General features: G+C 40.7%; 2 protein-coding genes across 10 annotated transcripts in view; one reads left to right on the forward strand and one right to left on the reverse strand.

Annotated features, from left to right (window-relative positions):
- Positions 1 to 98: 98 nt before the first annotated feature.
- On the reverse strand, positions 99 to 2,229 carry ptrh2 (peptidyl-tRNA hydrolase 2). 3 transcript variants are annotated; one of them, XM_020085656.2, is made up of 2 exons: positions 2,109 to 2,229; positions 99 to 929 (listed from the first exon to the last, which is right to left on the reverse strand). In XM_020085656.2, the coding sequence occupies exons 1-2, from the start codon at positions 2,119 to 2,121 to the stop codon at positions 406 to 408; spliced, it is 537 nt and encodes a 178-aa protein (XP_019941215.1). In that variant the 5' UTR covers positions 2,122 to 2,229; the 3' UTR covers positions 99 to 405. The 3 variants fall into 3 exon arrangements, with proteins under 3 accessions (XP_019941215.1, XP_019941216.1, XP_019941217.1); XM_020085657.2 differs by lacking the exon at positions 2,109 to 2,229 and adding an exon at positions 1,034 to 2,033; XM_020085658.2 differs by lacking the exon at positions 2,109 to 2,229 and adding an exon at positions 1,833 to 1,970.
- Positions 2,230 to 4,590: 2,361 nt separating this feature from the next.
- LOC109628416 (vacuole membrane protein 1-like) overlaps positions 4,591 to 27,791 on the forward strand; it is a 59,771-nt gene continuing 36,570 nt past the window's right edge. For 2 of the 7 annotated variants that reach the window (XM_069509923.1, XM_069509921.1), the window contains exons 1-7: positions 4,591 to 4,730; positions 6,271 to 6,364; positions 6,498 to 6,636; positions 10,845 to 10,935; positions 12,170 to 12,280; positions 25,137 to 25,352; positions 26,381 to 26,476. In XM_069509923.1, coding sequence (XP_069366024.1) covers positions 6,292 to 6,364; positions 6,498 to 6,636; positions 10,845 to 10,935; positions 12,170 to 12,280; positions 25,137 to 25,352; positions 26,381 to 26,476 — 726 coding nt within the window. In that variant the 5' untranslated portion in view covers positions 4,591 to 4,730; positions 6,271 to 6,291. Of the gene's footprint in view, positions 4,731 to 6,267; positions 6,365 to 6,497; positions 6,637 to 10,844; positions 10,936 to 12,169; positions 12,281 to 25,136; positions 25,353 to 26,380; positions 26,477 to 27,791 lie in introns of all 7 variants that reach the window. The other 5 variants (XM_069509926.1, XM_069509924.1, XM_069509922.1 and 2 more) reach the window with 4 other exon arrangements.

Here is a 27,791-nt window from a genome sequence, read left to right on the forward strand (position 1 = left end):
ATCCTAGTGGCTCAACAGCTGCGATGTGAAGTAATGTGAACTCACACTGTTTATTGTGGTGACCTGCAAGTATTTAATACTTTGCAATATGCAGAGACTTTTCTAATTTAATTTCAATTTATTTTGTAGATTGATTTTTGTCACTTAGAGGATTATAACTGTCATTTAACAGTGCTGAGATTTTAATGAAACCAACAACAACATTGTCTTCATCACATGTCACAGGACAATCCGCAAAGAAACACGCATGAAGCTGTTATTACTGATCCAAGAGTCATCGGACTTCTAAAACACAAATGTTGTCATATAAAAATACAAACTCAATATAGCTCAGCTGCGTTTAAGTTGGAAATTGTTTTATCTACAAAGGAACTTGTTTGAGTCCAACAGGTGGAAGCTGGAACTCTAGTAGAGCTTCAGGTCTCCACTGACACTATCAATCAGATCAGCCGGGCCTGGACCGATCCCCAGCACAGTGCGGGACCCTGGTGCAATTTGTGTCCGTCCTGCGTCCTGGATCAGGCTGACAGGAAGCCCGACTTCTTTGGCGTGACCCAGCAGATCGATCAGGGTGTTCTCATCGGGGGCCTTCACCACCACCTTGGGCTGGCCGCAGTACTCCCACTGTTTGAGAAGCTCGGGGTTCCTGCGCTGGACCTGCTTGTACGCCGACACGGCAGCGTGGGAGCATTGGGCGGCCACCTTTCCTTTGCCCATCTTCAGGTCGTTACGGACCACCAGAACCATCTTGAACTCGCCTCCTTCTCCCATCACACTCGCCTCTCCGGTGCCGTTCCCCATCGCCGCCATCATGCTCTTGGATGCAGGGGCGAAGCGTCCTCGAAGGTGCCAACCGAGAAGGAGCCCGCATCCCAGTCCTGCTACCACACCCAAACCCAACGGACCGTACAGCAAATCCATGTTTACACCTGCAAACAACAACAGCACAGAATAAGTCACAAATATGCACATATGAGGAAGTTAAAGATAGACACATATATGCTTTCGACCACAATCACACCGTCTTCCTCACCAGTCATTCACATGTAGATGCTCAACTCTTCATTCCTTTTGTATTTAATGTTGGCTTCACAAACTGACAAATTCAACAGGCACAAACATTAACAACAACAATGTCGGACTAAATATGCACAAACACAAAAATCATGAACCAAGTCAAAAGTAATTACAATGAAAATGCTAATTAAATCAAATTTTTTCTTTGGGGACTAATTAAGTGATACTGCTGATGACAGATATTCATATGATAGTGGGGCTGTTCCTGTATTTATCAGTTTCAAAAAATCTGACTAAAGTGACAATCCTGTCACAAATAAAGTGAATCTCGGGGTGGTTCTTAGAAATGTACATTTGTGAAGGACAACTTTGGCGAATATCACTGAATCATCATAGTGAAATTCATCCATTACAAGATCAAATCTCATTTGACTGAATGTGACAACTGGCAAGAACAAGATGTAAGTTAATAATCATTCCAAAACTAAGTAAAGAGATTATAAAAAGTTCTAACAATTGTATTTCTGTTTTACAGTGTGCACAGTCATGACAATCAATACAGAATATTGAGGATTAGAAAAGATAAACATCATGCATCGTTTTAAACTGCACTTCTTTAGTTTATGGTGACAAAGGAGAGCTGAGGTATCTGCAGCTGATTCTCCTGGAGATTGCAGTTCCTTCAGTGAGGGCTTCGTTTTGAGACTTGAGGGAAACAAACTGAGATCAACCTTCATCCAAAGAAGTTCCACAGCAGGAACTTTGTTATTTAGAGTTATTTCCCTCGAGTTGACATGAAACAAACAGCATCGGACCTTGCTGACTCTGCCTCTCATCATCTCCCACTGCTCCTGTGCAAACCGTCCTTTAAACTGACGAACACTTCGCGGGTTAACGAGCTCAAACTAACTTTAGAGGCTGAAACTAGCCTGGCTAACGTTAGCTCCCTGGCTAAAGGCAGCAGCGTTTAATGTCCCAAAGAGCGCTTCAGCCCAGTGAATCTCACTCCACCACCCAGCAGCCTGGCGGTCACACGTGTCACCGAGTCATCGGGACAACAACAGTATCAATGCAGTGGGTTTAATTCAAACCTGCTGGAGACATCAGACGACCCGGTCCGCTCCACTCTACGAGGCCCTTGGTGATGACGTCACAACAGCGCGACTAGAGAGACACGTTTTTTACATGTAAACTGTGGGAAGATACTTGTGGATTTGTCTTGGGTAATATTTTGTCTGACTTTCTTCTTCTACTGGAAAATGTCATTTTAGGTTTTTTTTTCCCAACTCTACATACAAATAGAATATTAAGAGTAGATTTCACAGGTGTTAATGTAATGGTTGAAAAACACACTTTTATATTTAAAAAAAGGAAATGCATCTTTATGTTGCATCAATATCTCTGGCAAAAAAATAAACAACACTATCACAACTACGGAACTGTGTGTCCAAGTGAAGTTACTTTGTTTTATGGAATCCCTGGTATGTGTTTTTCAGTTTTATCTTTATTTGAATTCATATGTTTTAATCTGCCTTAGTTTTCTTATGTGTATATCTCTATATCTGTGTTAAGTTGAATTATTCCTGTTTGTCTGAATGTATTAAGTGATCAACAGTAAGTAAGATAGAAAAAGAGGAAGAAATGCAACTCAGTGCATTCCTCCTCAGACAAGCTTCTTGAGATTCTCATTTGTCTTATATTTGGTTTTATTCTTGAAGTATACTTATTAATTCAAGCATAATGCATGAACATTGGTTCTTCATCTGTGTAGATGGTGAATTTCAGAGCTGAGCAGAAAATGGACAGTGAGCAAGTCACATTTTTGCCATGATGACAGTACAGTATAGTTCATTCATACTTTTATCTTTATTTTGATATCTGGATATGTTTTTTATGCTCAGTCATTTTGCTGTTGAGCTACATATTCTCACCGTCTCTGTATTTATGGTCCACACTCAAACAAGTAGTCATAGAGCTCCCTCTCCTGTCTGCAGCTGGTCTCAGCCTCACTAGGTCCTCAGCTCAACACTCATATTCACCACACACACTCACAAACAGTTTTTTGTTGACAGATTGTATATTGTGAAACAAGACTGGGAATGAAAATCATCCATATCTTGTCCTGAGATACCCATTCTTCACTCACTGTTGTGCAGCAAGTGCTGGAATGTAATGATGTAGTTTATTGATTTGCTTGTAACTTTCACTTTCAATCCACCACACATATCAGCAAACATTGTTTTTTTTACAATGCACAGCTGTGTTACATGTTGATGTGTTTTATATTTCTAATCATCAATGGGAGGGGAATTAGTCCATTGATCCAATCAGAGCTGACAAGTAACATTAGGCCCCGCCCCCTTCAATGACAGCAAATTGCACCTTCAGCAGCATCATCACTGGTGAAGAAGAAACACCTGACATGGGTTCAGAGGAAACCACTGCCAAGACTCATGATGATGAAGTAGACATTGCATCAGGGAATAAGCTACACTCTGCAAGTAATGTAATACTTATTACTAATCCTTTTTTTTGTCTAATTGTCCTCAGAACTTTACATTGACTTCAATTCATTGTGAACAGCTTACTCAAGACATTATTCCTAACCTCAACCATTATCAATTCATGGCCGGCCCAAACCAAAACCTAACCACAATTCACATTTTACTACTAACCTCAACCAGGACATCAGAAATGACATCTTGTCTCATTCTGACTAGACTATGATTCAAGTTTAGGGTGAGATCTAAACCTAACCATAACTCTATATACTCCCTTGAGGTCTACAAGTATTGACAACATCAGTGTTTATGTTAGAAATTAATTATATTATTTTACAATGCGAGACTATGAACTGCTTGGTAAATTTAAAAAAGTGGTATCAAAACTATTATTATTTAAGGCTCTCTAAAGTTTACATCAGACTTTGGGACGTAACCGATCCTGCGTAAATACAGGCTGTGCATGACACATATATCATCTATATTTAGCTTGTATAAGAAATTAAAGTAAGCAAATTCAATATGTACAGCACCTTTCTCACAAAGTGCTTCTACGTTAAATTTATAAACTTTCATTTAAATGTTGTAAATGAGACAAGAGGTTGTCTCCTATTGAAACTTACTCTCACTTCATATTTTTTATATTCGTCAGTAACTCAAAAACTCAGAAACAACTTCCATCAGTGGGAACTGAGTGACCTGGTGGAGAACAATCCCCAGAAAGTGGTGCGGAATACTTCTCTCATGTTGATAAACAAGTCGACATGGAAATACCAATGAGGTCTTCTGTCTCTAGTTATGAAAAATATGCAATGTCCTGAGGGGAATTATCCAAGGTTCTCTTTGCCCAAATGCCATCCATACACTCTTTGTGTGAAACCCACAGAGGATGGAGAAGTGTTAGAAGCATGCTCCAGGAAAGACATCTATTTATTTATAGACCTGTAATTAGACTGGATCTCTGGAGGTTCGACCGGGCAAAAGATGAAATCTCTCCCTCTTTCTGTGTCTCTCTTCTGTCAGCCTGCTCTCCCCTCCCCCGGCAACCCTATATCAGTTCTCTATCCCTCACTGGCCCCCTCCATCACCACACCCTGCACTCAAGTTGTGATGCAGTTCATGGGTAGCTTACTTCTGCCCTACATTGCCACTGGGGCTCCACAGATCTCACATGAGCTCAGATCTCACTGTGGATCAAGCATCAGCTGAAAGGTGAGTTTACTCTCTATATATTTTTGTTTTACTCAGCTTACAATAGGCTGTTACACTGCTGCCCCTGCTTTGTTTTACACAGTGTGGGTCTGAAACTCTCCAGTGCAGTGTTTTTATCTCAGTTTGACACGTGGAAACTGATAACACCTCATTAGATTTCTCATCCTGGAGTGTACGTGCTCTGTCTTGAGTTTCTTATTGTCCCTTGCACAAGAGTTACTCAACAGGTCTGGGTTGTTTTGGTGGAAGCTATTGCGCAATCAAGTGTGCAGCAGCAGTGCTGTGCTACCGTGTCTCACAAGCAGGGGTGTTGTTATGGAACTGTTTATATACATTTCTAATAAAAGTTATTGCTATGTAGAATAAAGCACATATTTGTATTTGTGCCGGTTTCACACAAATCAACCTTTTTGGCACCAATTTCTAAAGTTTGTTTTGTTTGCAGACTGTTCTCCTTAGTACAAGTGGAGTAATGATAGGGTATATTAAATAATATAGTGCATGAGGAAATGGCACAGTGCTTTTACAGTGTGCTCAATTTTTAAAAGTCTTTGATGAAAAACTATAGTTTGTGGTTCCCGGAGAGGGCCAAGAGTGGCTCTCCAAATGCTTTTCAGTTGAATTGTCGGAGGAGATTTTTATTTATCTCTGTCAACCTTCAATTGAACGAGTCAGAAAGCAGTGTACTCGCAGCCTTGTTGTTCAGTGCTCAGAATGCGTGTGTGTGTGTGTTTGTCCTTCAGGATAACACTGAGCACAGAAACATGCTGCACCTACATAGGGATGGGATGGTTGTTTTGTTACTTGTCGTACAGCAAAATTAAAAAAGAATATTTGAAATGTCACTACTGTTGCAGAAAATAATCAGAAGTTATCACTGCTCGCTGTGATATGTAAGTGTGAATGCACAGAAACAGGAGCCAGAGGCCCAAACCTAGGGCACAGGATGGAGAGATTAAACCTGTGTGTGTGTGTGTGTGTGTGTGTGTGTGTGTGTGTGTGTGTGTGTGTGTGTGTGTGTGTGTGTGTGTGTGTGTGTGACTGACAATTCCACCAGATGGTGAGCTGCATACCTCCGTGTCAGAGTCCCCATCTCACTGCTCTCTGACAGATTCCTAAGAGGCCCGAGGCTCTGTAGTGAGACATTCGCGGGCATGTGTATGAAGATGTGTCCAGAGATGTGTCTCCTCTGAGTGAATGTGATGAAGAAACAAAAAGCTAGAAATTGCTGCACGTTCTTTTACCCATTGTCTCCAGATCAGCAGGGGATGCAGACTTATAATTGAGTGCACACAGAAACATTTACTTGAATTAGGCCTCATTAGGCCATGTACAGGCCTGATTGGGTTCCCAGTTATCTGCAGGATGAAGCAGCAGGGAAACACTGGCTGGTCAGCTGGCCTGTGGGAGTGTACGCAGACATGTTTCAGTGTGTTTGGGGTTGCTGTGTGTTGTTGAATGTGAGTCTGGGAACGAGTCGGTTTTGGATTTGGCAAGTGTACTAAAGGCTGTCCATGATGAACCTCTCTTCTCTCAGCAGCACTCCTTTGTGGTGAACGAGATGGCAGAGCACGAGGATGAACTCTCTCAGAGGCATGTTGGTGTCCAGGAACAACAAAATGGAAGGCTGACAGGTAAAAACAGGCATCAACGTACAAGCACATCAGCACCATCTTTGAAAAGACATGAAAGCTCCTGTTGCATTTGCATTATATTTTTGGGGGTGTCAGTCTTTTGTATGTTTATTTGTGTGCATGTAATACCTAGACCCAGAGTCTCCTGTGGATGAGACAAAGCCGAGGGACACGGAGGAGCAGGAAACCCCGGTGTTATGGAAGAGACCTCTACTAACGCTCTACTACTTCAGCCTGGAACTGCTCATCACTCTCAAAGAGTGGATACAGAGGTGAGGCCAGAGGTGGGGTTTGGCTGGCTGCAAATAATGAATCTAGAGAGTTAGAACTATGTTCTAACCTACTTAGTGAGGAACTTTGAAAAAATGTTTGAAGAAATTCAGTTTATGTCTTTTGCATGAATCAAGCTGCAAAAAGCAAAAAAAGAAACTTGGTTGTCACTTGGTTTAGTCATACTATACAGATAATGATTTGAATATGTTCATGTGCTGCTGTAGTGCTGACAACAGCGAAACAGTGTTCTTGTGAGTTAGTTATGGTGTTGGTTGTTGTACTTCCCTCACTGACACACAAAAACACACACACTTTGCCCCAGACAGGAGGTGGCACAGCCTTCTCCGTCACTGTTTAGTCTTCAGTTAGAAACCAAATGAAGCCTGCAATGCTGCACAGATCATAAATCACAGGATTAGCTTTTCCTCTTTTCCTTGTGACTGAACCTCACCCACTTTTTAACAGCACCAGACTGTGCAACACGTCTTTTGCACACCTAATAATCTTTGTTGACAGCGAGAGCCCGAAAGAAGGTCAGCGCGTTCTCCCAGGGAGGCCTCTGTGGTTAAGTGTGTGAGGACAACGTGTTTATTTTCTAAACTACAAGAGGATGTGGTGAGCCGCAAGCACCGTGAGCAGTGTTTTGACTGAGAGAAGCTGCTGTTCACCGACACTAAAAACACATGCAGTTGTAAATGCTGAAGGGGGAGGGCATGCACCCACAACACAGCTACAAGCATACAAAGACATTTATCCTAAATCATGAAGTGGTTTTTAATCTATAGCACGTGTACAGGCGTCCTCGGGGCAACATACTGTTCAGGGGCTGTGGCTCTGCCCTTGTTTTTCTTAAAAATGTAGAGCAGGACCTTTACGTACATCCAAGAACATTCAGGTCCTCGCAAAACGAGTTCACACAATGCTGGTTACACCCATCACTGCCAAGTGAATCTATCTCAATTTCACGGTATACAACAGTTTTAAATCGTGTGTCTGTGGCGACATTCCTGCTCTTGCACACTTCATTCACACTGACTAAATCCTGTCACCACCAGCAACATTTTCGAACTGCATTAAACCCTGATACACTACAGCAAAGTCCGCTTAACAAAGACTTGGTGAACCGTTCTTTCTTGCAGAAGGTCATATAATTTTTCATAAATGTCCTTCAAGGGTCATATTAAATAGTAAACACAGAACTTCTCTAATGTGATGGCTAGAACTGCTTCTTTTAGCCGATGTCAAATGGTAATTATGAGGATGATGTTGTGTGAGTCTTCCACGTTTGGGTCGGTCTGTCTTGAGCAGAACTGAGTCTTTGCAAAGATCACGTCAAAAAAAGCACTCTACAGTTTATAGAACTTGCGCAGAGAGAGCTTGTTGTAGCTCCTGTACCTTTGAGAACATTGCTCAATCATTTTCCGTTGTAAATCCAGCAGCCGGTTTCACATTAGCGTCCACACCTTTAATGTGGAATGTTCAGTTTCTTTTGGTCACTTTTCATGTTATGACATATCTTTCCAAATATCTGAAGGACCTGTGAACACTCACCAGGATATTCAGATGTCTCATTCTGCCTTGACTTGTGCACAACAGGAAAATGCACACTGTAACCCTTTTCCAGTTGCACTTGCCGCAACCTAAGACCTTCTTCTGATTTAAGATTTGAAAACAGAGAGAGAAGAAGCTGATCAGGACCTTGAAACCTTTGGTAGTGCCAAAAACAGCAATTCCTTCCTCATTTCATATGCAGTGTAGTTATCACATGCACAAAAATCCCTAGTTAGGTGATATTTGTTGTGTTTGCTATGTTAAGTTTGACATGTTAGTGTAATGACTAATGCCCCTTGACTGACCTTTTCATCACAGCAACTGTGTCCCTACAGGACTTACCTTTTACTACCTTCCATGTTACCTTTACTAACAAAATGAATAGTTCATAGTGATATCATGAGAAGTCAATGCAACATTCTGAAAAAGCAGTCCTTGTTTTTCTGTTGTAACTTAAATACCATAAGTATCACAATGTTGTCTGAACATTCAGACAACCAAAATTCAATATACTAACTGTGTCCCAGAACATTTTCGCAGAGAGGAGTTAATACATCAAACTTATCCAAGTGCCTCAGAAGCTGTGTCTCAATTTAGGAGCCACATCCTTCGTCTGCTGCATTTATAGACTAATTGCGTCACAGCGGCGTGATTAAACTGTCCCGACTTCTCCAAATGTGGCCGACAAATGTGTTCTTCCAGCCCCGAGCAAAAGAGGCTCCACTGGGTGGATCCTTCCCGGCACAAGATATCCAATGGTTCACTGCACTTAGGTGAAGATCTGTTTTTCAAAGCAAAACTGTTAGAAAAATTAACTTTTAAACGTAACTACTCAACTGAACAGCTAACAGTACACATGTTGAATAATCATGTTTTCAGCACTTTTAATCCACCAAAGAACATTTTCGTCCTTAGCTTTGTTGCTAGGCAATGATTGTAACGGCAGGACAAGCTAGTGACGCACTCAAAAGACCAGAGCGTCTCTTATCGGTTTGGCTGACGCGGTTTACTCAGCTGTTGGACGATGCAGAAGATGTCGGCTGCGTAGACCTGGTCCTTCGCAGGATGCGGCTGCTGAATTGAGATAGCGAGATTCAGGCATGAATCTGATCACATGATTCAGGGTTTATTTTCAAGTCTTATATTCATATTAGCAACAGGTTTTCAAAATGCACATATCTGGAAATCTCACCACTGTAGTTTAAATGGTGGCACACATTGTTGCTACAAACACATGCACACATTATAATTTATTTATGATTTAATTTATAATTATAATTTGTACTATTACTATTACACGGAAGAGGATTAGGGCCATTATGGAAAAAAAAAGTGAGTTCTGACTTTAATCAGTAATTTAAAAAAGATAAGATGGGTCGGCCCAGAAATCCTAAAAACAAATAGATGCTCTTTGCCTTCTCTGTCATGTGACCCTAATGCAAATAGTATGTTTGACCTTCTGTGTGGACTCCAGGTGAATCATTGAGCCGCCATGATGACGGACGGTGGTAAAGTGACAATCACTGTGAGTAATAATCTCCACATTTGCTTCAGAACAACGCGCAGCTTCTCCAATTTAAATCTCAGTAGCGCCATGATGCTCCATGTGGCTGTCACGTGCGCCAGCCTTAGCTCACTAGCATGCCTGGCTAACCTAACCTGCAGACGGCCGTTTCGTTGAAGCTAATGTTAGCTTCCCTCCAGTGACAGGGGATTTTAACAGAGACAGACTGAGCTGAGACAGTGTGGAGTGAGACCACAGTGAGACAAGGAGCAGGACAGCAGGTGAAAACAACCAGTGCTTCAGAATGAATGTGACGCGAAGGAGGTCTGCTGTCTCACAAGTGTTTCTGAAGTTGGACGTAGGCTAATGATTAGCTCAATTAGCTAGAAACGAATTGATGAGCACAGGGTATTATATACACCAATAGTTAGCAAATTCATTTCATGTTTCATATAATGTTTAAAAGTGTTGTGGGCAAACCCTAAAAGTAGTATTACACAGCCTTGTTAAGTGAAATACTTAGTTCATAGTTAAATTGTGAAATGTGAGATGCTAAGTCCAGAAAACATAATCAAGTAATTCCACAGTATTTCTAATGTTTTGAATTTGTTCTGTATTCTAACAAACTAAGACTGAAACCGCGATAAACTGTCCCAATCATGGACCATGATGAAAGTTGATTAAACCGTGATATTCCACTCACTCATTTATTTTGAATACCTGTTAAAGTTCAAGTTTGATCATCTGCCTTTGTCTGACTTGCATCCATTGATATTGTTATCTTTATTTTAAACATGTTCACAATAAAACAACCCAACTCTGAACCTTTAGTAATACAGCATGAAGGGGTTATGTGATGTGTTTGTGCAGTTTATTGATCACACGTCTGAAGTTCAGCTGTGATCGTGCTGCTCCTGTTGGTGAAGACTTGTGCTGTAGTGGCTCAGTTTCCAGCAGATGTCTCTCTCCACCAGAGGAGAATGTGAAAATAGCACCCTTGCCTTTTAGTAATACTTACTCAGAGTTTCAATGACTACTTATATTTACTCATTATTCACATTCTTTCTTCTAACTATGTATTCTGTTCACCTCTACGTCCTAACACTGAAATTCATTATTTCCACCTTTATTCTCCTTCTCTCCTTCATCCAGGCTCTGGCAGCAAAGACAGACTGTGATTGGCGTCCTGATCCTGCTTATTCTCCTCTCCATTGCCTACTGTATTGAAGGGACACACCAGCAGGTGACTGAATACTGTAAATGTTTTTTATAGCATATTATGACCACACAGGTGCTGCGGAGGGTCAGCAACTTAACTCATGTCCACCACCTTGTTAGGCTGACCTGAAGTGTGAATCTGTACAGTAGTAGTATGTCATACAATTTCATAATCTCTTTAATTCGCCGGGCACTAAATCATGGACGTTTTTGAAACTGCTTTCAGACGTGCTCTGAACTCTGGAGAATCTCCTGACGTTCTCCGGACGTGTTAATATTGCCCACATTATTGGCCTGCAGATTGAGATTCATGCTGCAGAAACAACATCATCTCTCGCAAGTGCGTGAGCACACTAGATCACATTTGCTTAATTATTAACCTCCTACATTTAATTGTATTTGCTGAGTTCTTAAGTCCACAAAGCAAACAACAAGAGCTCGGAGTGTAACCCACAGCAGACCTGTGCTATAGATTCAACTAGAACCTCACTTTTTTCCCCTTGTGTTTTTTCCTGTCATGATCAGTAGTATTTTGAAAACCATAACCATGAAACTCTTTCTTTTTTATGTTATGCAGAAACTCTTGAGGTTGTATAATCAGTTCCCAGTAACTACACGTAACAATCGCCCACAGCATTGCACTTAATTGTGTTCTGCCAGTAAATAGAGGTGCAGTTTGCACAGTTTTTGTTTTGCCAGGTTTCCTGGGAAATTGAGTCTTTGGTCAGAGCTCACCCCATTCCCCCACTTGTCAATTTCCTCTACCCCTCAGTCCCCTCCCTTCTTCCCGAAATCTACACACTATGTGCTTCCTCCTGAAAACAACCTGCCTCAGCTTGAGGAAGGGTGTGTGAAAATAGGGTGATAGATGCAGTGATAGTGGTGGATGAAGGGGAGGAAGAGGAACAGAGAGAGAGAGGAGAGCTCTTGGCTTGACTTACTTTACTAGTTGTGTAAGAGCATTCCTACCCTACGGCTCTGTCCTCCAAACTCAACAACAACCTCTGTCTCCAAATGTCTCTCTCACTCTCTTCTCCTCCCTCTCTTTTGCTACAACTCACTTGCCCTCTCTCACCCTCTAAAGTGCCCTCTGTATTGCACATTTTCACTCTCGTACCTTCTCTCACTCCGTTTTTGTCCCTCCCCTCCTCTCTCTTTATGCCCCCCCCCGCCCCCCTCAGAACACTTCTTGTTTTCCTCACACTCTGTGCATGTGTCTCTGCCATGTGGTTGACCGTCCCTCTCTCTGGCCTCTGCAGTATGTGCATTACATGGAGAGGAAGACGCTGTGGTGTGCCTACTGGGTAAGCCTGGGCATCCTGTCTTCCGTGGGTCTTGGCACCGGCCTGCACACTTTCCTTCTATACCTGGTAAGACAACATTTTTTGTGTTTCTCCACAACAAGTTGTTTCCCACTTCCACACTGCAGTTCTTCATTTCATGACAGAGCTGAAATTCAAACACAGTGTATGATGGTGGTTGTGCTGTGACGCAGCTCTAAAGGCTGTGTTGATTCTGTTGTTAGATTGTTCCTCAGGCTTTAATAAGAGCATTATTAAAAGCTTTCAGAGGCTCCTCATGCACTTGCACATGCATATGTGCATTCAGAGTGGGATGGAGATGAATAGACGCTGTGGTAGCCACACTGTTTTGACAGGCAGTCCAGGAACAATCGCACTCACTGACCCCTCTGACTGAGTGCACATGAGGATAAAAACACTCTCCCTCCCCCTTTCTGAGTTCTTTCTCTTTCCTTTCACCCCGCTCTCCTGCTCCCCACTGTGTTGCTCACTCTCACTTTCTCTTACACTCCCTCCCCTCATCCGTTCTCCTTTTTATGTCTTTCCCTTGCGTACATACCCCTTCTTCCTCCCCCTTCAATTCTCCTTCCTTCTCCTTCTGTTTGTGTGTTTCTGTCTGTTTTCAAGTCTGTTCGTCTCTCCACGTGTTAGCTCAGTTCTGAGTGTAGGGAGGTGTCGGGTCGCCACTGCTGATCAGATCATGGTCTCCAAACATCTGCCTGTCTTCATTGCTCCGAGTCCATCTGTCATCAGGGAGTCCACTGTCGCACTTGTGTGCCCTTGCCCAGTGGAGCTGAACTGGAAACTTTGAAATGCGTGTCCTCCATTCTGCTGTTTTTAAAAGCCAGACTGTGCTGCTCCAAAATGTAATTTGAGAGTTGTTTTTTTTAACTCTATGGCTCACTTCTCTGGAAGGTTTAAAGTGGGATGTCACCATCTAGTGAGCGTAGCTGCAATAGCAGCTTGTGGTGTCATCGGGTTCATGACAGAACTTGGTGCTCCTAGCTGGAGTTGCCGTGGTGCATTTTTTATAGAGTTTGACTGATAATGTTGTTTTTAAAGCCGATACTGGTGCAGATATTTTTTATGTAGTCCTGTGATAGCTGATGTTTGTGGGTATGCTGTATGTTTAAGTACATTTTAGTTTTTTATTTGATATGCACCTCATTAAAATCACACTTTTCCACTAAAATTACTGAATGGAAATGCCTTTGAAATGGAATATGAACCGTGAAACATGTGCACATAGCAGTAAAACACAGACTGACAAACCTGAACCTGTTGATTGAAATTTAGCTTGTGGAATGACTGCTCTGTCCAAACACCTAGATGACCTGATGTCGGTGAGGACAACAAATTGTTGATGCAAGTGCTGTGTATTGGCCTTTGTTGTTTTTATTTAGAATATTTGTGTAATTTTTGCCTTTTTTCAACAGTTGAATAGTAGAAACAGACAGGAAAGCCGAGAAGACAGAGGGGGATTTAACAAAGAGTCAAACCTTAATATGTTGTGGTTACTTGTATGAGTTTGAACCATGAGGCTGTCAGATCTAGTATCTGTTTCCTCTTTATAACTGTGAGACTAAGCCACAAGCAAGAAGCACAAACCTGACCTCAGAGAATTATAATGATATATCTTCTCTTCTGTAGAGCCACTGTTTAAAGAAGCCATTGAGATTCCTAAGTGATTCTGTAGATTTCCGGGTCCTGACAAGATATTTCTGTTTTCTGACAGTCAAAGAAAAGTTAAAGAATTTCTGTGGTAAGTGAACTCTGTAGAGAGCCAGCAGACATGTTGTCCTGTTTTCAGCTACTAGGACTGGGTCAGTGATTATAACTGTGTCAAACAAGTTCAGAACACTTGCTAAGATGTCCCCACAAATTTAAAAGCCTTAACACTCACAGCTTTGAATTCTGGCACAGTTTTTCATCCTTTCCATAAGACTTAATAATATGCTAGAGATGCGAAGTGAAGTGGGCCTGGGTGTTTACCAGCTCTTGACTTTGATTTACGCCCATGTCAACATTTGGAAAGAACACTACCACAATTATTCTGTAAGTGGTATACAAGTGCACCACTAGAGATATACAGCAGCTCAGGGGAGAGACTCGGTGAACTTTTACTGCACAGCTTCTCATTCAGTCTGAAGTTTGGTACAACACCTTAATGCTTTTTCCCTTGACCGTGAGTAACTGAGATGCTGCGTAGATCATGTACTTGACCAGCAGTAATTTAACAGCAACAGTTTTGATAATTCATTAACCATGCTAGTTATTTTTAAGCAAAATTGGCAGGAAAATCCTCTGGTTCCTAGAAGGTGATGTGTCCTATTTTTCTCACTCTTCTATGATTTTGAACTGACAGACTCTTTTGGTTGGTTGGTTTTGGACTGCATGTGCATTGGACAAGATGTCACCTTGGGCTATAGAAAAGTGTAGTGATTATTTTAGGTCAAATGATTGATTCAGAAAATAACCTGTAGATGAATCACTTTAACATCAGTTCCAGTCGGAAGATGCAAATTGTATTTTTCCCCTCAAAATTTTCAAAGAACAGGTTCAAGCTATGCCCTAAATCTCATTGGATTCTGCACTGTGAGTTGGACAACATTCAAAGACATCAATAGCTCTTGGAGCTTGTAATTGCAAAAAATTATAATAAATGAAGCGAACCCTGCAAGCTAGTTCAGGCAGCCAACTCAAACTGCACTGCTCCAATCATGTGACACACATCATGTGACATACCTCACTCTCCACAATCATCTATTATACACACCAACCTTATTAGGCGGCCTATTTAAGCAGAGGGAAATTTCCCATCAACCCCTTTGCTCGCAATGCTGCTGCAGTATCGCTACCAGTTGCTTCAGCCCTTCCACCCCGCCCAGCAGCCACCTGTAGGCTCCAACGGGGGTTATAAGTATCTGCTTGTCACTCCCATCATATCTGTGTAATCATATCGGTGAAGTGATTAAGTCGGAGCCTAGATGCCAAACACAAACCTCTTCGACTGCTGTAATAAACATTTGAACGTGAGTTGTCTGACTGAAATAACAGATTCATGATAACAAGTACACTAGTTGACCTTGCAGTCCTAAAGATACTCCACTGTTGCACATTACAATCAAATCTACTTTAATATTTGCCAGTGTCAGCCAGTCTGTAATTAACGGAAACTTTTGTCAATAACAATAGATTCACAAATTATCATTAAGGTTATCGCTGACCCAGGTCATCACTATTAACAGTCACTAGAGGGTACCAGTGATCCTATAATGTTGACAAACCGGAAGAATCTGTGCAGAGTAACATTGCAGTGTTTGACAAGCAGTGTGGATCATTGTATTGGTACCAACTATCATTTTAATTACATAATATATTGTATATAAATTATATATAAAATGAAGCTCTGGAAAAGCACAAATGAACTTGAAAGCTGATGTGTGGCTTTTACGTATCTACTGTTTGAAGTTCTAAATATTTTAGTGTCTTTCTCCAGTTAAAATAAGGAAAGACTGAAAAGATGCCACAAGACGTTAAGTTCTTCTAGAGTAGAGTAGCACAGCATAACAAAAACAAATACATAGAATCAGCAGTTCCTTGGTACTTCCCACATCTTTGTAAGATCAGGAAAACATGAACACTAACAGGGCTCTCAGCCTTAAAGGTGCACAGTCATGCTATTTTCACGTGACACAACATGTGACTCTATTATGTAGCTTCTCGGATTACGTGTCTGTCCTTTTTCTGACTTCTTTCTAGCACTTAACTTCTTGATTGAAACTATTATTTCAATCTGTAACGTAACAGTAAATGTCTGCTTGCTCTGCTGGTACAGTGTTGACCTCACTGAATTTGGGCAACGGTTCAATTCAAAGTTTTCCATTTATCCTGATGAAATTGATGACAATGGTTCACGGCTTATGTGTATTTTGGTAAAAATGAACTACCCTACCACATATTAACAACATATATGTCAGTAGTCAGTGCGATCAACTAGATTATAAAAGTACTTAAAAGACGCCAGTAGAGGGGAGTGCGGAGCCAGGAACATGCGCACAGTGAAGCAACCAGAGCAGAAGTGGCAGCGCTCCTGTTCCCTGTCATGGGCAATTGCTGCCCTGTGTCTCCTCTGTGTTTGCATCCTGCTGAGACTGCGGGAGATCATTGTACACAGACAGGACCGGTTCATGGAGAAAGATGAAACCCCGCAACTCAAGCGTAGAGAAGAAAAAAAAAAGCACACTTTTTGGCAAAGCATCAAGTATATTTTATCCAGCTGCTCCGAGGGAGGAGGTAGTGGGTGGGTGCTCACAATACAGACCATGAACACAATGAAATCACGCAGGAACACTGGAGAGATCTCATTACGGCGGAGGCTGAGGCGAGGATCGGGACAAACATGCCCACGTCACGTACGAGTCCTGCACCTGCACCCACCATAATGAGTGAAGATCCCAATAGTGAGTGGGACAGGCTTTCATCCCCACTTAAGTATTTAAGCGTTTATTTTGCAGTGACAACTCGTGTCGCAGACCTCCATAAATCCTCTTTTACATGAGAAGAGGTTCACACTGTGTGTGACTCTTGAAAGCTTGGGAATGCTGTAAATATTTTAGAGGAGAGCTCATCTGAGTCATCCACCATTAAATTACTTTCAGTAATGGCTGTTGCCATTAAGTCATTATGGGCAGCATGAAAATTGTTGTGCTCAACGTTAAATCAACAGCAACAAAGAATTAAAGTCATTATAATTGAAGCCGCGCACGTTGCTGTTTACATAATAGCAACTGGGGTAGTCTTTTTTTCTCCCTCTTGGTTTTGAGTTGTTTTATGAGTACGAGGTGAACATGTTGCGTCCCTCTGAGAGCATAAATGTCAGCAACCACCAGGGAGCAAACAATAGAAATCCTATGGGATACCAAAAAAATGTTCCTAACGTGTTTATGACTCATGATTTACAGTTCCCTTGTCTTTCGAAAAGTAAACCAGTTCCAGTACCAGGCTCCTCTAAATAAAGGAACATTCTGTAGTTTTCTATATCCAGTTTCTTTTAGGATTGACTAAATTATAGGTTGCAGCAGAGGTTTGTGTAGAATATACAGATTTTCTCCAGCAAACCCCCTGAAATTAAGTTTTGGCTGTTGGCAATTACCAGGAGCACAGCTTTAATTAGTGCCAACTATCGCAGTAAGGGCTGAGCAGGTCTGAGAGTGTGGCTTCCACACACACACACACACACACACACACACACACTCACACATACACACACACATACACACACACATACACACACACACACACTGCTCAGGTCCTTCAAGTTGTGCTGCTCAGATGCCGTTACACAGTTAAGAGCTGTCCGCCACACACACACACACACACACACACACACACACACACACACACACACACACACACACACACACACACACACTGTTGGGTGAGGGAAATTTGCTCACATGATCACCTGGCCTTTGTATGGCTTAAACAATGACGGTCACTGCTACGATCCCAATTCATGTTCACAGAAACTTGGCGGCTTTGATTGAGTTGTGACTCACCTCTCGCTGCTGGTCTGTATGACCTGTACTAACAGTGTTATTTTGTGTGTTTGTTAGATTTGTTCATGAAGTCAGAGTTGATAAGGCTCTGTGGAAAGTTTGGAAGTCGCGGAAGTCGTGTGTTGGACGTTCATTCAGAATTTTCTATGTGTCTAACATGACTTGTCATCGCATAATGTCCTTTTGTTTTGTTGGACAAAGTGATACTTTGAATATATGTTACCTGGAACATGAGTGACTCATCAGGATCAAGTTCAGTAGTTCTTTGAAAAGCTGAAAAGTGACTCTTGACTCACTACTGGCCGGCAGTAACGGATCTCTCACTTTAGCTTTAACACGTCTTGAATTCAATTTGAAGCCATTAATTTTTAACTACATCTAGATAGTGTGTCAGAACTGTATCACTTGGATTTTATCCGGCTACTACTGAACTCAAGTACGATGAAGATAGTATATTTTGGTTGAGAATTTTACACAGCTCAGTTATGGAGTGGGAATTGTCCAAATTTTGGTTCAAATGTGAAATTTAACAATAGCGCTTTTACTTCCTTTGGCAAAAAGGACAGGCCATACAATTGCTTTCATTCATGATTTTTAAGTAATTCATTTTCTTCCTCATAAGGATGGAGACAAGGATCTGCCGCTACGTCTTGTGACTTATTCATCTACATCAAGCTCATTCAAAGATGAATACCAGAGAGCTGTGTAAATGGGAGCTTTGTGCGTGAGTGTGTTTGTGTGTGATGTTTATAATGGCTTCTCAGTCTTAACTGTCACACCTCAGCCATCCAAGGCATGCGTCTTTCTGTGTCTTGGAGGCCCCAGGAGTCCTGTTAATACCAAGTACAATAAGCATTCACACACACACTCACTCACTCACACACGCAAATACACACTGAGAGCCCACAGGAAGCAAATCCAGCACCAAAGACAGCCTAGTGTGTTGCCAGCCTTGAATGGAACCAACAGCCCTCCCAGAAAAAGCCAAAACTGACCAGACCAAACCAGAGCACTGCTGGCAGACTGCATGTGTTGTTTTGTTTTTTTAGTTTAAAAAAAAAAGTTTATTCTTTTATCATGAAATTCTTCTATAAAGGTCGCCTAGTGCTTTAAAATGATCCTCAGGTGGATGTGTCCCAGCATCAGTGTCGTTTTTCCATCGGAGCAACATAATGTTTCCCTGTTGTAGTTTTAGTTGGAAAAGTGAGACACTCACAGAGGGAATTAACACATTTTGTGCTTCAATTTAATTCACCAATAGTGTCATCAGACTATAACATGCATCATCTAAACTAATTGTTCTAGATATCTTTTTAAAGTGAGATTAGGACTATTTTTTCCATTATTCATTAATTTTATTTTTTAAACATATTTCCAGTTTTGATTTATCTGCCAATTATTTTCTTTAATATATAAGAAATCCCCACCACTGTAAATCTGAAACCAGAGAACATTTTTGCATTTGTACTAGAAAAACAAAAATATAATATGACCATAAATACATTTGGTAGGTATTTGACAATTAATTATCAGATATTTACCTTTTTAAACATTTAATGATTATTTAATATTGGGGAGTTTACTTTTGGTTGAACAATCCATTGTCAAATTGTGTGAGCTCTAACTCTGATATGCAAAAAAGGAAAGGAACATTAAAATAAAGAACATTTTAAATTATTTTTTTTGGATGAATTAGGTTTTCCATTTGAAGTTGTTAAACATTATTTTAAATACACAATGCATTTTGTTACTGTATATTGAAGAGGATATGCATTTTTGTTCATTAAGAAATTAATTGTTATTTGAGGTTGTAAGGGGAAAAAGGCTGCTTATAAACAAATACATTGAATTTGGGTAACTGGTGAAGCAAGCAAAGCATTACAGTGATAAGTTATCCAGCTATCACAGAAATACATAATTTATTAAGGAGAATTTGTGAAATACTCAAATGATAAACCTCCTCAACCAGTAAACACATTTACATTCAATTTCCCTTTTTATGAGTGGGAGGTTTGATATCAGCTTCAAAAGACTTGGATTGAAATGAAAGTGTTAATTTGAAGTGCATGATCCATCGCTCAGTGGGGGGTCAGAGTGAGTGTGTCTGTCTGCTAGACAGGGAACATATGGTAAGATGGTACAACCACATAAATCACTGGGACCATCCCCTCTAACCGTGTTTGTGTGTGTGTGTGTGTGTGTGCGCGTGTGCATGTGTGTGTGTGTGTGTGTGTGTGTGTGTGTGTGTTTGCGCACATGCTTACCACCCACTTCTCAACACCCCACCCCTCCATCACTGGCCTCCGTCCATCTTTCTCTTACCTCCCTCGGAGATCCTGACCGGGGCTTCTTCATAACAAACTAACCTCTAATGTTTGTCCTGTTTAGCCTCCAGCAGTCTCCCACTGTAAGAAGTGGTCAACAGGTTATGCTAGCCGGACCGTGTCTAATGTGTTTAAATGGCCCTTGACAACCACAGCGACCTGTTAATGACTGGACCCTCCTGTGGTCGTGGTCATGGAGGACTGGTCAGTTTATGGTTACCCATTAATACCTGGTTTGGGGATTCAGAAACAACTACCTTTGCCGACATAAATTAAAAAGAGATGTCCACAGCATGACTGGTGGATTATGGGCTGCTTCAGCTTGGGTCTCACATTTTAAAAAAACAAGCTTAATACAGGAATTTTATCATTTCCCCTTCCAATTAAAATCACTTAGATTTAATCGAATTGCAACCTAGTGTGCAACATTTAGTTTTGGAAGGCATTCAGGGACAAAATCTTTATTTACTTATTTATAACCTACAGACCGCCACAGTTTAAATCTGACTTGTGCGCCACTGCTTCCTAATTATAATGTAGTGCTTTTTTTTGACACATGATCATGTGATACGTGATCAAATTTCATCATGAGTGCAGTCACTCCCTGGCATCTGTTTCCGCTCACAGAATTAACCTGTAGTTAGTGTATCATTTAAAACGTAATAAGGCCACTCACACTCTTCTCTCTCACTCAAGCTGCGTTACAGCTTGGATCACCAAGCTCACACCCTTAAATTATGCTGTGAGTGTGTTTCTGCTGAACTAACACAAATTACACAGTGACACACAAGATCACGCACACAAGAAAGTATTGTTCATATGTCAAGTGTTAAACACTTCAAGAATAGTTTAACCGTGATGCTGGATGGTGTGTACCAGAGGAGGTGGTTGACAGTGTGTGTCAGTGGCTCTTCACAGCGGCAGCTACTGGCCTGCCAGCTTTCACATCCTCCTCCAGTGGACACACTGATGCACTCTTTGTTCTCACTGTGGCACTGAGAGGAAGCTCCTCCACGCTCATGTGCCTCAGCAACTGAGATGTTTGTGGTCAATCCTTTGTCCAAGATAGAAGTAAAAGAACAAAGAACAACATGTTTAGAGTCATTTTTCAGTTTACCATCATCGTGTCAAACTCCCTATAATTTTGAGGGGCCAACACTATTAGCAAATTTAACTCCACCTTTGTCTTTGTAGACTTGAGGAACTACAAAATGTGACCCGTTACGATAGGAACGATAAAAAACAGCTGGGGTTAACTCGACTCTGTTCCGTCTCCTATTGGCTTCAGTGGAAGTGAGAAAATGTCCTGTGGAGCTTTCCTGTCAAACAAAAATTAGAAGACAAGAATGGCACAACAGCAGTAGGACTGTGTATCGTGTTACCCATGTTATAACGAGTGGGAATGTGCACGATATTGTCAAGACCATGTTAATAAATTGCTTAATGTGTCAATACATTCTACTTAAATTGCTAAGAGGAGGCTATTGGCTACAGCCCTATTCAGCTGATCCTTGGTAATACAACTTATCATCCTTTAACAGTTTTGTAATCACAGGACATGGTATGTTATATACATGAACTTTTAGCAACCAGAAGACCATACCAGTTAACATGTCAGATTAGCAAAAAATGTACTTCTTCGATTTCCACAAAAGACAAATTTAACACTGATGAAAATGTGTTGACGAATGATCAGTTCTTTCCACTCGATTCACTTTAGAATACAACGATGTACTGAAGCTCCACATGTGAATGAATAAACAGGAGGACCAATAAGTTTGATGAAATACAGCAGTCTGTGATTTTTACTGGGTTTGGGGGGAAAAATCAACCACATAAATGCTCAGGGTGAGATTAAAATAACTGACCAGGACAGGTACTATAATGCAAAAAAAAATAAATTCATCCAGTGTGAATGGAGCTTTAGATAACCAGCTAGACTGTATGATTTTAAGGATCATTCCTTTAAGCATCTCACACTGGACGTCTTACTATTGTTGTTTGGGACCACATACTCTTGCTGGCATTTGCTCTGTAGTGATTATATACTGACAACACACATGGAAACACACTTATAGACGCACTTAATTACCAGATCCAAACTGTGTTTCTCCTCAAAGTGTGTGTGTGTGTGTGTGTGGACATGCTCGAGTGGGGATCCCACTGGTTTTGCAAGGCCAAGCACTGGTTTGTGCAGGTCGCCACAGGAATGCCAACAATGCTGCCTCCATTGTAGAGTCCATGGGGTTAGAGAGAGTAACGTTGTGTCGGTGCTGATGTGAATTTAAATATAAGGGAGATCTCAAAGCAGATCAGGTAGGAGGTGGAGTAAACATTTCAGTATATAACCCACACCATTACTTTTTTTAGTACCCAGTGTGTGGAATGGAACAATGCTGTCTGAGAAAAGAAATAGGTTACTGCTTCCGCTACATGTTTTGCATTTTTCTTTTTATCATCTAATTTGTTTTTCCTGTTTGCGCGTGTGTGTCATCAAGCCAGTAACAAACAGAGACGTTGGGTAGTTACCCGGATGTTGTGGGCTGAGCTGCAGATTAATGGTGACTCACCTGTACAACTTGAGAGGACTGGACTTTTGTGTAAGTTGAGAAGCAATGACACAGCGTTAAAGAGAGGGAGAGAGCAGATACCCCAAGTCACGCAACACCCACTACAGTTGGCAGGCGGTCTGTGTGTGTTTGGTAAACACACATTACCTGAGATAGAGCTGGAAAGTGTGAGCAAGAGGAATAGTCTTTCTTGGCCACTCATACATTCTGCTGGAGGAGTACGTCTAGGTGCATGAAGCGTGTGTTCTTACTTGTGTGTGTGCTGTGTGGACTTGAGGGCAGCATGATCTCATTGTAGTCAGTGGGGAGGATATGAGGCTAAGGAGTCTCCAGCCTGACTGGGTCAGTACTGGGAGTTTCTTGACTCTCTCTCTGGGTCACTAATGATTTTCCTGTTTGTCTTTTGCTTTTGTGAGAAGCATCAGTCATTTTCTTTGTAAGTGCTGGGAGCTTATTATTATTAATGTAAAAACTGCAATGTCTGCTTACTAATACGTGTGTGTAGAAACAAATCTGTGTCATCTAAAGGGAGTGCACTGAGAAGGCGTAGCTGTTTCCTGTTGCCTCACACGCTACTGTCTGTCCTGCCCTCCCCCGTCTTGTCCTGTCCTGTCCTGCCTTGTCCAACACAGCTCCGGAAGTCTCAGCCCCACCCCAGGCCTGCCAGATTGCTTTGGTGCTACATTGCATAATGCCAAACTGCCCCCGTGCGTCACTGGGAGCACCCTTCCTACACACATACGCATGAGTGTAAACACATGGAAAACACACCAAGTACGCATGACTGTCATTTCAGATCAATCTCGATTTTTGCTCAGTTTGTAACAAGGGAACTGCAAAGTTACATGACTTCTTATTCCTAAACTTCCTAAAACCTTATCAAACAATGTTAGCAGTGTTATCAACTTCACTTTCATACTGAGCCAGGGCAGAATCAACCAATCAGCCATTTGTACTTAGTTTCCTTGTTCCTCTCATAACAGTAGCAGTTAAATTTACAGTTTCCTAATGGGCTGTTGTATTTTTTGTACACTGCCTTTGGTTTGACCTAAACAAGAAATGAAATTACTCTTCAAATCAGATGTGTTAAATTAACTTTTAACCATCAATCTTGGAGCCCATTGGCCTCTGGGGAAAACAGTTTTGGGGCTTGCGGTGACTCCTATCTTCTGTTCGTTGTACACTGCAGTCTGAGTTTCTCTTATCACACAACTTGAACGTTTCTCCGCAGAAAACCCAAACCTGTACTTATTTATGGTATTTTAGGTCCAGATTACATTTTGGCTCATTTTTTGTTAACAACTATCCTCATATGAATGCAGATAAATGAAAAGGGTGATAGCTGATGCATAATCAGTCAATGTGTTACACTGCTTTTGCTCTCCTTGTGGACTGTTTACCTGCGAGGAACCAAAGCCTGCTCAAATAGTCGAACTAGAAACAGAAACCAGAAGGGTCCCAGCCCCCAAATCTTGTCCCTTACCTACAGATTGTGCATATTTACATGTAGAATCAGTTTATAAAGATTATTTAAAGGGATAGTTCAAGCAAAAATGAAAATTCACTCATTATCTACGCACCACTATGCCAATGGAGGGGTGGGTGAAGTGTTTGAGTCCACAAAACATTTTTAGAATTTCAAGGGTAAACAGCGTTGCAGCCAAATCCAACACAATTAAAGTAACTGGGAATCACTTCCTCAAATGTAAGAAAAAACAACAGAAAAAAACCTGAAATTCCTCCATACTGCTCCTGCGGTGTCATCCAAGGAGTCCCCAGTTACTTCAATTGTATTGGATTTGGCTGCAGTGCTTTTTAGCTCTGAAATAATAAACCCTATTGTGAGGTAACAATGGAAATTTGAATTGCTTCACATTAAAAAAATCCTGTAATTAGAGAAAGAAGACATCAATGCCAATGCTGGTATTTCAAAACTTCAAAATACCAGCAGTGTGCTGAAATTGAGATTTTCCCTCTCGATTAATTTCTTTTGGGTTTTTTTCTTTGTCATCATCGTGGGTGTTTTAAACCAAATGGTTTCTTTGCTCACTTTGTTTCTCACTAGGGGCCCTTCTCTCTTTGACTGTTAAAACTTTGATTCTCCTTTAATAGTTTAAAATAACATGTTTGCATACTGCCTTATCTTAATCATATGTATGTGTTTCTCAGCATTTCCTTATGGCCTATTTGACTTAAGCAGCAGGAAAGCAGAATGATGATTCACTCTTAATGCTAATTTATAGTGACATATTCAACTGCTGGAGTAACTACAGAAGACACTGACCCATTTAAAATTATCTTCATTTTGTCATTCACTATTTGACTCAATGCTCTCACTTTGTACCCATGCCGATAAAGAAGGGTTCTTCCTCTGACTCAAAACTTCTTCCAACAGTTGTACTCACTCCCACTCTTACTTTCCTTCTTTATCTTTTTCTCTTTATCCTCCACCTTTCTCTCTTTTTCTCAGGGACCACACATAGCATCTGTGACCCTCGCAGCACATGAATGTGGTTCGGTGGACTTCCCTGAGCCACCATATCCAGACCAAATTATCTGTCCCCAGCATGTAGCACCAGAACTGAGCTCTGATGCTGAGGCGGTGGGTGTGGGCTCAGCAGCCATCCATGGAAGCATCTCTCTCTGGACCATCATGTCTAAAGTCCGCCTCGAAGCCTTTATGTGGGTGAGTGCCTGTTACACACTGAATGTGCATACTTTTGACCGGCACAGTGAAAGAGCAGGCAATTGTAGGAACTGCACAGATCTAAGCTCCTCTAAAGATTTCTCATGGCTCAGTGTTGGTCACAGTTTGCCACGACCTTGTACATTCACCACAGCTTTGACCAGTGTTCAGACTGAGTGCTTTGAAATATTGTTGCTGTCAGGTGAAACCCTCATATCTCTCAAATGCAATTTTCTTAGGAGCTGAGAAATATAGTCTTGTTTATACAATAACCACCATGAATTTTTGAATATGTCCAGTGGGTTTTTGTCATTAGACAGAGGCTGGTAAAAACATGACAATTACAAGAATTTAAGGCTTTTAGAGACCCATTTTCCAAGGGCAGGGCATTTATATGCCAAGGACTCCACATTAGGTGCACAAATCAAACCTTTTTTTTCTGACTGAACCAGCAATTTATGGTGTGGTAAGAGAACAGTGGAAAAGGTGAAAACCTGACAACTCCTGTGTATTTGTATATCTAACTTTTAACATGTTGATACAAAGATTTAAAGTTCTCCCTCCAAACAAGTTGGCATATGCTGCCTCAGAGTACTGAGAGCAGATCACATGTTCCCCAGCGTTGTAGTACAGTTTCAGAACTGACATTTTTTTTACCACTCTGTAGTAGAATAAAAAGGTAACACATTATAATGTGTTTTTATTATAACTTAAGAACCCCCTCAAAGAGTCTAGTTCTGCTTAGACCATGCAGTGCTCTGTTGATTTATCAATGACTCGTTTCTGTTAAACAATGGCTTGTTCTACTGTTACACATGCAGTAAAAGACAAAACAGTGAAGTAGAAGTTGCATTCCATTATCAACATATTTGTAAGTGCAGTATCTTTTGTGTGCTTTGTTATTCTCCATTTACCTTTTCTTTCATATTGAGAAAGGCAGAACTACTGAACTCTAAAATAGAGAACCTGGTCGCTGACACATGGTTTGGGTTTAAAATCGTTCTGTTATCTGTTTCCCTGTTCTGCAGAATGTGGAAGGTGCTGAGGCCAAGGGGAAACACAGATCCTCAGCTACTTCTTCATTACTGGGGGCGTTACAGGAACCAGACAGGCTTTGCACCACTGTACTGTGATTGGCCTTAGGCTTCCTTACTTTTGTAATACATTAACTGTACGCACACCAACTACAGGTCAAAGGTTTTAAAACACCCCCATGTTTCCATTTTCTTTTATTTAAACAGTCCAGTGTGCAATGAATCCCCTTGAATGATATAAAAGTTAAGAGCCCAAAGGAGAAGTAATAGTTAGGTCACCAAAAACAAAAAATCACATACATTTCATAGATAACATGGCCTTTTTTCTGACATTTAGAATTTGGTTAACTGACAGCTTACATGCAGCAATGGAAGAACAACAACAATTCTTGAAGGTGAAAAGCTGTCTGTACAAAGGAAGTATAAGAAAAAACTGGTATTACATCCTCTGATGTGTCAGTAAGATAATACTTCAATGCAGACAGTAGCACTGTACACTCATATCAGAATGATGAGAATAAGCAATGAGAAGACAGACTGGTTGGACTGGATAGAAGGTGAAAGCAAAGCCATTTATAAGTGCTACACATTTATGGAAACTTCTGCAATAGAGTTAGATGACCTTTCCAAACTCAATTTGATTTAATTTAGGATTTAAGATTACATTTTTACCGTCCACAAAAGTAATCGAAATGATGGCAGAGTTTAAAGATGGGATTAACCCATTAGTACTGAGGAAGGCAAGGCATGCAGTTTTATTTGTAAAGCACATTTCAAACACACAGATATGGTGTACAGGGACTTTAAAAACAAAACAGAGACACAATTAAAAGAAATCAATTACAATCTGAAAGCACAATTTAAAGCAGGAGAAATATTAAAAGGAGGTAAATAAAAAAAAAAAATATATATTTTAGGGAAAATTGGTTTTACAAATAACGTAGATACAAATGTGTAATTAATAAAATAATACTACAATACAACACAATGATGGTACTATGACCTTGTAAAATTGTTACGGCAATGGATAGAGCAGTTATGCAATAATAAAGACTTCTGTGAACTAATGTAGTAATTGCAGCAAGTGTTAAGAATCATGGTTACATTACATGTTAGTTACAAAACTGACACTATGTATATAAACAAATATATGTTGCACACATATTCACACGTGCTCACAAATGCAAAAGTAGAAACACACAAATATGTTATAAAATTATTTTTGATTTATTGAATAATCATAGTACACAAAGCTATTTGTAAAATATAATTACTAAGAACCATTCATTGATTTAATCTATCCGCTAACCCTGACATCAAACATTTTCTTTACATGCTTAAATACATTTTAATGGTAGGCTAATATAAAATAAATACTTTAATTAAGGATACTTTGATCCTCACC

This window comes from Paralichthys olivaceus, chromosome 15 (assembly GCF_024713975.1).
Source record: "Paralichthys olivaceus isolate ysfri-2021 chromosome 15, ASM2471397v2, whole genome shotgun sequence".
Taxonomy (NCBI): Eukaryota; Metazoa; Chordata; class Actinopteri; order Pleuronectiformes; family Paralichthyidae; genus Paralichthys; species Paralichthys olivaceus.